The sequence below is a fragment of the Callospermophilus lateralis genome, chromosome 7 (assembly GCF_048772815.1).
Source record: "Callospermophilus lateralis isolate mCalLat2 chromosome 7, mCalLat2.hap1, whole genome shotgun sequence".
NCBI classification, from domain to species: domain Eukaryota; kingdom Metazoa; phylum Chordata; class Mammalia; order Rodentia; family Sciuridae; genus Callospermophilus; species Callospermophilus lateralis.
Window position 1 is genome coordinate 114,808,328 of NC_135311.1, and position 11,952 is coordinate 114,820,279.

The 11,952-nt window shown below is 46.4% G+C and overlaps 1 protein-coding gene and 1 pseudogene across 1 annotated transcript; one reads left to right on the forward strand and one right to left on the reverse strand.

Moving 5' to 3' along the window:
• The first annotated feature begins 481 nt into the window (after positions 1–481).
• Positions 482–7,044, forward strand: Mycl (MYCL proto-oncogene, bHLH transcription factor). The gene is made up of 3 exons (XM_076841693.1): positions 482–652; positions 1,020–1,524; positions 4,486–7,044. The coding sequence occupies exons 1-3, from the start codon at positions 572–574 to the stop codon at positions 5,082–5,084; spliced, it is 1,185 nt and encodes a 394-aa protein (XP_076697808.1). The 5' UTR covers positions 482–571; the 3' UTR covers positions 5,085–7,044.
• Positions 7,045–10,211: 3,167 nt separating this feature from the next.
• LOC143386917 (programmed cell death protein 10 pseudogene) lies at positions 10,212–10,832 on the reverse strand (annotated as a pseudogene).
• Between the last annotated feature and the right edge of the window lie 1,120 nt (positions 10,833–11,952).

Here is an 11,952-nt window from a genome sequence, read left to right on the forward strand (position 1 = left end):
GGTGGCGCGGTGGAAGTGCAGTTGCCTTTGCTCCCCCAAGCCCCCCTTTCCCCTCAGCCATTCCGCTGGTAGGACGCACCTGAACCCAGCGGGGTACGCCTGGGGGAAAAGGCTAGTGGGGTCAAGGCCTTGAAGAGTAGCCTTATTCCCAGCCCAAAGAGGCCAGGAGCGGCTTATTCGGCCAGCCGGGATCCATGAGCGTCTAAGGATTCGCTTCTCTACCAGGCGACCCCCTCGCCTCCAGCTCTGCTCTCCCCAGCGTGCAATTTATTTGGAGGCTACAAGGCGTAGAATAGAGCCAGGGAGTGCTGCCAGGAGGTGGGGATGTCCCCACCTGTCGACTGGCGGGAGAGGGGCGGATCGGGGGCGGAGCTTGTCCCTTAGGACCCACCTCCCAGTCCCGGAGCCCGGAGCGCGCGACGAGATATAAGGCAGCCGGGAAACAATGCGCCTGCAGCTCGCGCTCCCGCGCCGATCCCGGGAGCGTCCGAGCCGCCGTGCGCAGGCGAGGCGGGGAACGCGCGCGCGCGGGGCGCGCTCGTGAGTGCGGGCCGCGCGCTCGGTGGCGCGCATGTGTGTGTGTGCGGGCTGCCGGGCTGCCCCGAGCCGGCGGGGAGCCGGTCCGCTCCAGGTGGCGGGCGGCGGGAGCGAGGTGAGGCTGCGGGTGGCCCCGCGAGGGCGCGGATCCTGGGGGAACGGGCAGGCTGCAGGCTGTCTTCTGGACACAGCGCGCCCCCGCCCGACCTGGCCGGACCCTGGGAGCTGCGCTCCGGGCGGCGCTGGCAAAGTTTGCTTTGAACTCGCTTCCTGTAGCCTGGTCCGCGGCGTTGTAATCGTCTTCCCTTGGCACTCTGACCCAGGGCCAGGCTTCCCGGGACGCGAGGGCAGGGCGCGGGCGGGCTGTAATTAGGTGGGTTGGGAAAGGACGAGAGCCCCGCAGCCGCCTGTGCGGAAGGACCCGGGTTGCCTCTTTCCTCCGCCGGCACCTCAGTCAGCACGCCCCCCCTTCCCTCCCACAGGGAGCGGACATGGACTTCGACTCGTACCAGCACTATTTCTACGACTATGACTGCGGAGAGGATTTCTACCGCTCCACGGCGCCCAGCGAGGACATCTGGAAGAAATTCGAGCTGGTGCCGTCGCCCCCCACGTCGCCGCCCTGGGGCTCTGGTCCCGGCGCCGGCGACCCAGACCCTGGGATTGGCCCCCCGGAGCCGTGGCCCGGAGGGGGCGCTGGGGACGAGGCGGAATCTCGGGGTCACTCTAAAGCTTGGGGAAGGAACTACGCTTCCATCATCCGCCGTGACTGCATGTGGAGCGGCTTCTCTGCCCGGGAAAGGCTGGAGAGAGCGGTGAGCGACCGGCTCACCCCCGGCGCGCCCCGGGGGAACCCGCCCAAGACGCCCGCCACCCCGGACTGCACTCCCAGCCTTGAAGCCGGCAACCCGGCGCCCGCCACCCCCTGTCAGCTGGGCGAACCCAAGACTCAGGCCTGCTCTGGGTCCGAGAGCCCAAGCGACTCGGGTAAGGACCGCCCGGGGCCATCTAAGAGGGGGGCGCCCCATAGGTGACCAAAGCTCTACCACTAAGGTCAGGCACTGGCTTTTCTCAATCCTTCTTCGTGGCCTCCCCCTTTTCTGCCTGAAGCTCCCTGTATAGCCCCTAGCAGTGTCTGTCTGGCACGTGGGTGTGTTGGTAAACAGTTTGGAGAAGTGGGGAGGGAGCCAGAGTCCCTCCGATGATGATTGGAGCCCCTGGGGACAAGGGAGACATGGTGAGGGTTGGCGCTTAGAGAGGACAATACTCGGGTTGGACTGTAGGGGATTTATGTCCGTGGGAGGTTGGAAGGGGTCCTTTTAGAGTCACTCCAAGCTTGACGCTTTTTTTTTTTTTTTTTGTTTCCCCTGATATCCTTGGGAAACTCACATTCCCCTTGGGAGAGAAGAAACGGAGGAGCTTTTTGTACAAAGCAAAGCCTTCATTCTGTTAAAAACCTAGATCTCCTGCCTGCTTTACGTTAAAATGCCAATAATGCCCTCCCCCTGCACCTCCCACTCCTTACCACTTGTGCATTTTCATCATCACCCCGTGAGACAGGGGAAAAATGAAGGTTCCCTGTTAAGGGATGGAAAAAATGAGGCTGGGAGATAGGAAATTACTAGAAATGAGGCCCAGCTTCCTGCCATCCAGCCAACTTCTTTTCCTAACCCTCCATCCCAGTCAGGCACCACTTCCTTGATGATTATATGATCACTTATCTGAGAAGGTCTACACTGTACTTGCTGCTTTGGTCTAAGATAGAAAGGTATTCTAGTTCCTTTTCAGTATACCTGTGGGCTTCAACTACTCTCTTGCATTCAATAAATGTTCACTGGTCCTACTTTGTGCCAACCCTCTGGGCTTTGTACAGGGATCATGGCCCTAATGCCCCAGTCATTCCTCCCCCACCCTTGATGCAAGTGCAAACTTTGATGAGGGCAGACCGGAGCATCCTATACCACCAGATTCTTATCCCAACCTCTTAGACACTTGTATCTATGAGAAATAGTAGAAAGACGCTTTTGTAGGGTATAGATTGAGGCTAGCCTGCACACCTACATAAATCAGGACAGAGAAAACTCACTGTAGCTTTTAAGAATAACTTTTATGTGAACATTTGAGAGGGAATTAGGGAATAGGGCATGGAAATTGTCATACCCTTAAGGAAGAAAATGAAGATAACAAGAAAAATTAAGAGTCACCCCCTAAAAAAGGTCATTTTTAACCTGCATTAAGGTCATTTTTAACCTGCTTTCTTGTTACACCCAAGAGGTTGTTTTATATAATGTCTGGAATGAGAATCTTGAGATCAATAAAGTTGTATCTCTACAAAGACTGGTGGAGTGGTAAAGTGGAAAGAGTTGTTTTAGAAGGCTAATTTTGAGATCCAGAACATTACAAAGGTGATATGTGAACTTCGTGATCCGGACCTCAGTTTCTCTTTTTGCAAATGAGGGGGTTGTACTTGTACTTGATTGTCCTACTGAGGGCTTTTACTGGGTAGAATAAGGTGCTACTCTCTGAAAAGGAGGATTGTGTATTACATTTTTTTTTCTTTTTTAGATAGAGGTATCTCAGCCATGAGGTTTGAAATTGAAGGTTTGGGATGTAGGGAAACCTCCTAAATCATTTTCTGACCTGCCCTTTAACCCGAACCTGTTTGTGGGCTCCTGGTTCACTCTCAGGCCACATGGCCTAGAACAAAATGCAACAGATTGCAAACAATGAGGGGGGGCGGGGAGTGTGATTGACGGCAGAGATCAGCCAATAGGAGTTAGGGGCTGGGTAAAACAGCATTCCAAACACAGCCTAGCCAGCCAATCACAGGCTTTGGGGCCAGGAAGGCTGAATGGTCAGGTTTTATTAATGGAGAAATAATGCGATTGTCCACACAATGGAAGCCTTCCTGACAAAGGGGCTCAAGCTTCCTGATATGCAAAAGAGGCTGAGAACGGAGCTCTTCTGTCGAATGGGAATGCATTAAGGTGGCCTTCTGTGTGGGGTCTGCAAAATGTGGAGAGCAGAAGGGTTTCCCCCCAATTGTCTCTCCCTTGGTTGGGTTAATCTAACAGACCTTCTAGCCAGGGAAGGATAAGGATACATCAGGTGTCTCCAGATACCTGGTATTTTGTCAGGGTATCTGGGTCATTCTGCTGCTGCTCATTCTCTCCCTCTGATGCAGGTTGCTTGAAAATGGTCGCTACCTTTGTGAAGTTCCTGCAGCTTTTCCCGACCTGTGATCATGATTCCAACTCTCTTCTGGTCCAGAAAAGGGGGTGGGGTAGGGGACCTATTAATGATGGATGACTTAGAAACCCATTGAACCCAGGAGCAAAATACTCCTAAGGGAAAACGTTTCCCTCCCCTTTGTGGGTGAGGAGGGATAGTTGTTGCTCTCCCTCTCTGAATCTTCAACTGAAAAGATGGCAGAATAGAGAGGTGGGGGAATAATAGGATTTATAACTTGTGAAAAGTAACAATTCCCAAGTGCAGGCTGTGCTGGGCAGGAACAAAGGGCAGCTCTGCCCACAGACCCCTCATTTACAATTCTGATGGGGCATGAAAGAGCCCGACTGGGGAAGATCTTTATAGCTAAACTTTGTCCCAGGCCGGTAGCTCTTTCTCTCTATCCCCTCAGTGGGGGAGGGGAGAGCCTTTGCAGACTGGGGGCTTTTGGCTTGGGTCTGCCTTTTGTTCTTATCTAAGCCTTGCTTTGCAAAAGGAAATTGGAGAATATTTTTCTTCTTGCTTATTTCCCTTCCTTTCCTTCACTCTGCCCTTACCCCCATGAATCAGCTGTCTTTCTCCTCACTTCAATTTCTAGATATCTAAATTGGGAAAATGTCATCTATCTTCCTAAATCCCAGCATAGAGAGCTAAAGCTATAGGATCTATGTATGTTTCTGATGGGATGTATTTCTTTTCTTGATCTCTCCTCTTGGACAGAGAGTGAAGAAATTGATGTTGTGACAGTGGAGAAGAGACAGTCTCTGGGTATACGGAAGCCAGTCACCATCACGGTGAGAGCAGATCCTTTGGATCCCTGCATGAAACACTTCCACATCTCCATCCATCAGCAACAGCACAACTATGCTGCCCGTTTTCCTCCAGAAAGTTGCTCCCAAGAAGAGGTTCCAGAGAGGGCTCCCCAAGAAGAAACTCTGGAGAGAGAAGCCCCTGAGGAGAAGGAGGATGAGGAGGATGAAGAGATTGTGAGCCCCCCACCTGTGGAAAGTGAGACTCCCCAGTCCTGCCACCCCAAACCTGTCAGTTCTGATACTGAGGATGTGACCAAGAGGAAGAACCATAATTTCTTGGAGCGCAAAAGACGGAATGACCTCCGCTCTCGGTTCTTAGCCCTGAGGGACCAGGTACCCACCCTGGCCAGCTGCTCTAAGGCCCCCAAAGTAGTGATCCTGAGCAAGGCCTTGGAATACTTGCAAGCCCTGGTGGGCGCTGAGAAGAGGATGGCTACAGAGAAAAGGCAGCTCCGGTGCCGGCAGCAGCAACTGCAGAAAAGAATTGCGTACCTCAGTGGCTACTAACTGACCAAAAAGTCTGACTCTTCTGTCTTACAAAGACAGTGTATTTTTTAACCTCCCTTTCCCCTTTAGTAATTTGCACATGGTTACGGTGGGACAGTCTGAACAGTAGATCCCAGAATGCATTGCAGCCAGTGCACACACAATAAGGGCTTGCATTCTTGGAAACTTTGAAACAGCTCTCCCTCTTTCCTGACTTATGGGAGTGCTGTGTCCTCTCTGGCGCCTTTGGCTTCTCAGCAGGCAGCTGACTGAGGAGCCTTGGGGTCTGCCTAGCTCACTAGCTCTGAAGAAAAGGCTGACAGATGCTATGCAACAGGTGGTGGATGTTGGGGGGCGGGGGTCCAGCCTGCATGAAATCTCACACTCTGCAGGAGCTTTAGGCTAGGAAAGGATGCTCCTGCTGGTGTCTCTGGGGGTGATGCAAGGACAGCTGGGCCTGGATGCTCTCCCTGAGGCTCCTTTTTCCAGGAGACACACGAGCTGTCTTGGGTGAAGGCAAGCTTACAGACTTGAACAACATGGACCATTACCTCACTGTCAGACACTTTACAGTACCTAAGGAGTGCAAACCTTCAGTTTATATTATGATGTTAGGTGACACCTCTCTACTCACTCTGAATGCTGCGACCTTGAGAACATTTAAAGAGCTTGGCCTCAGATTCTTTGTCTTAGAGCCCTTTGGACCCTCTCCTCTGAAGGAGGGTCCTTTCTGTCCTTACTTAAAGGACTTTTTTGACTCATTCTGCCTTTGTTATGCAATAGGCTCTACACTGCCCTTTCCCACAGGTCAGAAATATTTCCTCCAAGAAACAGGAAAATGGATCCTGGCTTGGGGCCTGGGGAAGGAGTCCTGGCTCATGAACTTGTTCCCTGCCCAGGTGTTTTCCAAGGGGCATTTGAGGCCCATCATGGGATCTTTTCTCAAGGCAGGTATAAGGCACCTCAGAAGGAAGCACTCTGTAACTCTTCCTCTTTCTACCTACCTGCCTCTCATCTCAATCCTTGACTCCGTTTGAAGTTCTACTGGAACTGTGCAAACCTGTCCTTCTCATGCAACTCCAAGGAGCTTGATGGCTCTGTAGCCACCAACCTGTTCCCTGCTAGTCTGACATGAGTCAGATCCTTTTCCCAGAATCTGGGCCTTACTGAGGTTCTGAGAGCCATTAAGACTCATCCAGTGCTCCAGAAGGTGGGACTTATTTCTTGGTGGGTCTTAAAAGCGCCTTCAGGAGCTCTGTTTAACCAACCATAATGGATTTTGCCCCAGCTGGACTCTAGCTCTAAGTGGAATCCAAGTGCAGCCTCCAATCTGGGAAAGTCACCCAACCCAGCAAATGTCATGTGGGCAAGCACAGGAACCCCTAAGCCTGACCTGGAAGAAGGATCAGCCTCTCTGCTGCCCAGGACAGCAGGTGCCTTCTGGCTCTGGGTTTGGAATTGGGGAGGGGGGAAGGAAAGCACAGTTTGAGGCTCTATAAAACCAGCTGCTGTTTCCAAACCCACTGTCCACAATGGTTTCTTTCTGAGTTTGCTTCCTGGCCTCAGAATCCCAGTGGAAGTTTTGGAACTAGCCACTCTACCTTCTGGAGCAGGATTTTCAGGAGCCAGCTGACTTCTGGAATTGTCTTAGGAGGACAGGTGGGGACGGGAGTAGGTTATTAATATCTCACCTTGATGGCTTGTGTTTTATAAGCTGCTGCTGGGTATTATGCTGGGGTGAGTCTTTTTTTTTTTTTTTATACTGTATTTTTGTATGCATTTTGCAAAGTGGTGTTAACTGTTTTTGTACAAGAAAAAAAACAAAACAAAAAAAAACCTCCTGGGCAATTCTGTTGCAAAGGTCTGATTTTATTTTGAAAGGCAAGTTTACCTGAAATTTTGTATTTAGTTGTGATTACTGATTGCCTGATTTTAAACTGTTGCCTTCTGGGACATCTTCTAATAAAAGATTTCTCAAATATGTCAGAGTTGTGGCAGCTTATGCAATGCCAGTCCTCCTGAATCAAGAAAAGCTATTTCAGGGTAGCCACAAGTGATCCAGATGGCTGCATTTCTCCAATCATGTTGCTAACCTGGTCATTCCACTCTGGGTTCCTAAAATGCCATTTTAGACATGTCTAAACAATGTAGGCTCAGGACTTGGTGAAAACAAAATTCTCTTGTGAATTGTAAAGAGAGCTGAATTTGTAAAGTAGGCTTGAAATCCCAGCACCACCATTGCTGTGGCCTCTTAGCTTTGCCTTTCTGAATGCTAGTTTCTTTATCTTTGAAATGGGAATAAATGCTATTTCACATAGTGGTTGTAGGTTTTAAATGAAGTAGACTTCCAACTGTTCTCTGAACTATAAAGCCTTATAATCTTTATGTTTTTACTTTATTCCAGTTATGGGGGATTGAACACAGGGCCTTGCATATGATAGGTCCTTGCATATGATAGGCCATGCTTTACCATTGAGATGTAGCTTACTTAGCCCCCCCTTTTTAATATATATATTTTTTTGTTGTTGATGGACCTTTATTTTATTTATCTATTTATATGTGGTGCTAGGCCAGTGTTGTACCACTGAGCCACAACCCCACCCCTGAGGCCCTTTTTTTGTTTGTTTTTGGTACTGGGGATTGAACTCAGGGGTGGGACACTTAACCACTGAGCTACATCCTCAGCTTTTGTTTTGTTTTGTTTTGTTTTGTTTTTATTTTGAAACAGGGTCTCATTAAGTTGCTAAGGGCCTTGCTAAGTTGCTGAGGTTGGCTTTAAACTTGCCATACTCCTGCTTCAGCCTCGCAATTGCTCTGATTCCAGGCATGCGCCTCTGCGCCTGGCTAGCTCAGGTCCTTTTTATTTTGAGACAGGATCTCCCTAAATTGCCCAAGCTAACCTCAAATTTGTAATCCTCCTGCCTCATCCTTCCAAGATTATTGTATGGGATTATTTTTGTTTAGAAGTGTGATGACCTTTTGATGAGATCTTTTCAGTAACTCAGAATTTTCATTGCGACATGAATTTTTTCTTCCTCTATGAATGACAGGAAAATGAAGGCTTTCTTTCTTGCCCATATTTTTCATAAACTTGCTGTAAATGCTACATGGGAGAAATGATCACTGACTTTTTCTCATGGGGCACTGCCTATGTCTAAGTATTCTGCTCACTCTTTCACATTATGCCCCACCAAGAGTTGCCAGGACTAAAGATGAGCAAACTGAGGTCCTGGGAGTAAACAAAACTAACCAAGGTCACACAGTTATACTAAGTGAGCATGTTGGGGTTTGAATGCAGCTCTGCCTATCTCCAGAGCTAGAGGTCTCAACCACTACGTTATAATTATCAGCTTGCTTGGTCAGCATAGGGTGTGTGGAGGAAGTAAACATGGAATTCTATCACTTTAAACTACTTGCTGGAACTGTCTTTGGGGTTACTGCGCCTGCCACCTATTGGAATGAAGTAGAGCAAATGTTCTATGACCAGCTACTATGTAGCATTTGTTGCAGGGTTTGGATAGTTTTGCTCCAAAGAGGCCCCCTCTGGGACTGAAAATCAAAACAAAACAAAAAATTTGCTGTTTGGAAAGGTCACCAGCATTAAGGTGAGAGGCCTCTTGGCCTCTACTAATCCTACTTTATAGCTGGGACCCAGGTTGGTATTGTTACCTTAACTCCTAGGGTCAAGAAGCTACTCTCATTCCTCATATTTATAAGGTACCCCTCACCACAACCTGGTAAGTAAGCAATATCTGCCATATGGAACTCTCATACTCAGGAAGTTTTCTGCTTCAAGTATCATAGTCAAATCTGGATCCCAAGCTGCTCAGTCTCTTATCAGGTAAACGTTCCACTTGACCCCACGCTACCCCTACTCACAAACTGAGAACTGAAGTGGATGTTTTATAAAAATAGACTTGGAATAGTGGAAAATTTTTCTTAAAACTCATAATTGTTAATTTTTTTTTTCAGTGCTAGAGATTGAACTTAGAGCATGAGTTACACTCCCAGCCCTATCCTCCTTTTTTAAGGCCATTTATCTTCCTTTTTTTTTTTTTTTAAAGTGGGGATTGAATTCAGGCTTTGCATTTTGCACATTCAAAGTGAGCATTCACCACTGAGTTATATTCCCAGCCCAAGGCCTTTTATCAAGAGACTAATAATTTGTAAGACTTTTCTCCCTTTACTGGACCTCCACAGAATTCATGGGCATTCAGTAAAATGGCAGAGACCCTTGGGGACAGGCACTGATGCCAGTTGTTTGCATATCTTAATCCTTAAAATAACTAGTGAGCCAGTGGTGTCAGCCCCATTTCACAGATAAGCAAACTGTAGCTCAGATATTTAAACCATTTGTCTAAGCCCACACAGCTAGTACCAGCTGCCTGGCTCCAAGTTTCTGCTCCTTTTGAGTCAACTCTGCTGAGAAATGATTGGGAATAAAGCCATCTCCTGGGGGGGAAAGGAGGGTGTTTCTGGAATGTGAAGTATTTTAAGCTCCTTCCTAGCTTATTTTTACAGACTCCTACCTCTATCTTTGTCTGAAAATAGCCAGGAGTTTATTCCTGGGCTTCAGTGAACAATTTCTACAAATTAGGTTGGTCTCTGAATAGTACACCTAAGGGACTACATGCCCAACTTGGCATGTAGCCAATAAGGAGTGGCTGAGCAGTCATACTTGATATGGGAAAGAGAAGCCATCTTCTCTATTAGCCAATAAAAGACTAAGGTGCCTTCTTTTTTTTTTTTTTTTTTAAACAGATGGAAACTATTTATTGAATATTTGCCACCAAATATTGTTAAATACATTATCTTGCAGCATATCGCTTTCAAGTTAAAATGTCAGAAACAAACACCACTATTTACAGTTCTTTTAAGGAATGTTAGATAATGACACATTAAGGAATAAATTCTTTTGGCTTATAATTCTTTAAAGAATGATAATAGGAAAAGTGATGCAAAATCTTCAGTGTGAGATTATGATTAAACTACGTTTTACAAAAATAGGGTGTAAAATGGCGATAATCCCATTCAACATCCTGGATTAGATCCCTTCAGGAGGGATGATAATTTATACAAACTTTAAAATTTACAGATTAAGGCAGTTTAACACTGCCACTGAGAAGTACATCTCACCATATTCAACTTTCAGGCCACAGTTTTGAAGGTTTGAAGTATCAATTTGGTTTGATGAATTAGTCAGTTGGCACTTATGAACATATTTATTGTCTTGCCATCTTTAAAATATGTTTTCAGAGTATTGCTGAAACTTTTGGAGTACTTTACAAATTCTTTCTTTTTGGTTCAAGTGCCCTGCTGTTTTGGTATTGATATTTCTTGAAGACATTATTCAGTTCTTTTATTGCTATATCCTTGATTGTCTGCAGAAACCTCACTCTGTCATTGATCTCATCTGGGATCTTACTGAGAATCTGTTTAAGTGCTCTCGTGCCTTTTCATTTTGATCCTGGAATTCTGTCTCTAGTCGCTCAGTCATATACTCTTCTATATCATCAGCTGCCATTCGAAGAAGGGACTCTGTGAAATTAACTTCTACACTTTTTCTCTCTAAAATTTTCATAATGATGTCTTGAGTGAGACCTGGATTTTCTTTTTCAGCCTTAATGAAAGCAGCTCTCAGTGTCTGAGCTGCAGACAAATTTACTCTTTCTAGCTCATTGAATACAGGATACATGACTGCATAGAGGTGCATAGAAACATAGAAGTGGTCTCAGTTTCACTCTTCATCTCTTCCATTGTCATCCTCATTCAAAAACCAACTACAATAGAAAAAGCAATGCTAAAATGCAGAGGAATCTTCATTCACTGCAATATTTCTTCTCTTTTTGTGGATTATAAAACAGCTGGGCACAAAACATACAGACCAGCACTAAGGCACTGACTTCACTTCCCACCTTTGGAGCCCTCTTCAACTCCCTGATCAATTCACTCCTTTAACACTGGAAGGACCCCCTAAGGTGCCTTTTTAATCCTGTCTCTAATGGCAATTGTTTTGGGGGAACTGAGACAAACTAAACTATCTTAGATGAGCTGAATTTGTCTGAAATGCTTCTAAGGTCAGGATATTCCAGAATATTCACTTTAGAAGGGGAAAAGAGGATGAGGATACCTTTATTGATCTGGTAGGTGTTAGGAGTGATAGATGTTCCTTTCTAGGAAAGAAATAAACAGTTGAAGCTGTATGTGGTGGTTCATGCCTATAATGTCAATGACTCGGGAGGTGAGGCAGAAAGATCACAAGTTTGAGAACAGTCTCAGCAATTTAGCATGGTCCTAAACAACTTTGCAAGACCCAGTCTCAAAAAACAAAAAGGACTGGTAGGGGCAGGGGTTGTAGCACACATGAGGCACTGGATTTGATCCTCAGCACCATGTAAAAATAAAATAAAGATACTGGGTCCACCTACAACTAGAAAGTATATATATATATATATATATATATATATATATATATATATATATATATATATATATTTTTTTTTTTTTTTTTTTTTTTAGTGGAGGGACTGGGAATTTGTTTCAGTGGTTAAGTACCCCTGGGTTCAATCACCAGTAGGGAGGAAGCAAGCAAGCAAGTAAGCAAGCAAGCAAGCAGGGAGGCAGGGAGGAAAGAAAGAAAAAGAAAGAAGAAAAAACAAAAAAGAAAAAACCAGTTGGGAGACGATTGATGACTGGGTGACTGAGGAGGAAGAGGAAGGTATCTAAACATGCCAGCTAAATCTCCCTCGGTGTGTGGGTATTTCTACTATAAACCCAGTAGACTGCTTTTGTTAATGTCTATTTATTTAGAACTACTCACACCAAAGAGATCAATTGTATTAATGTTACCAGTCCCTTGGCAAGGAAATGTAAACATGTTCTTAAAGTC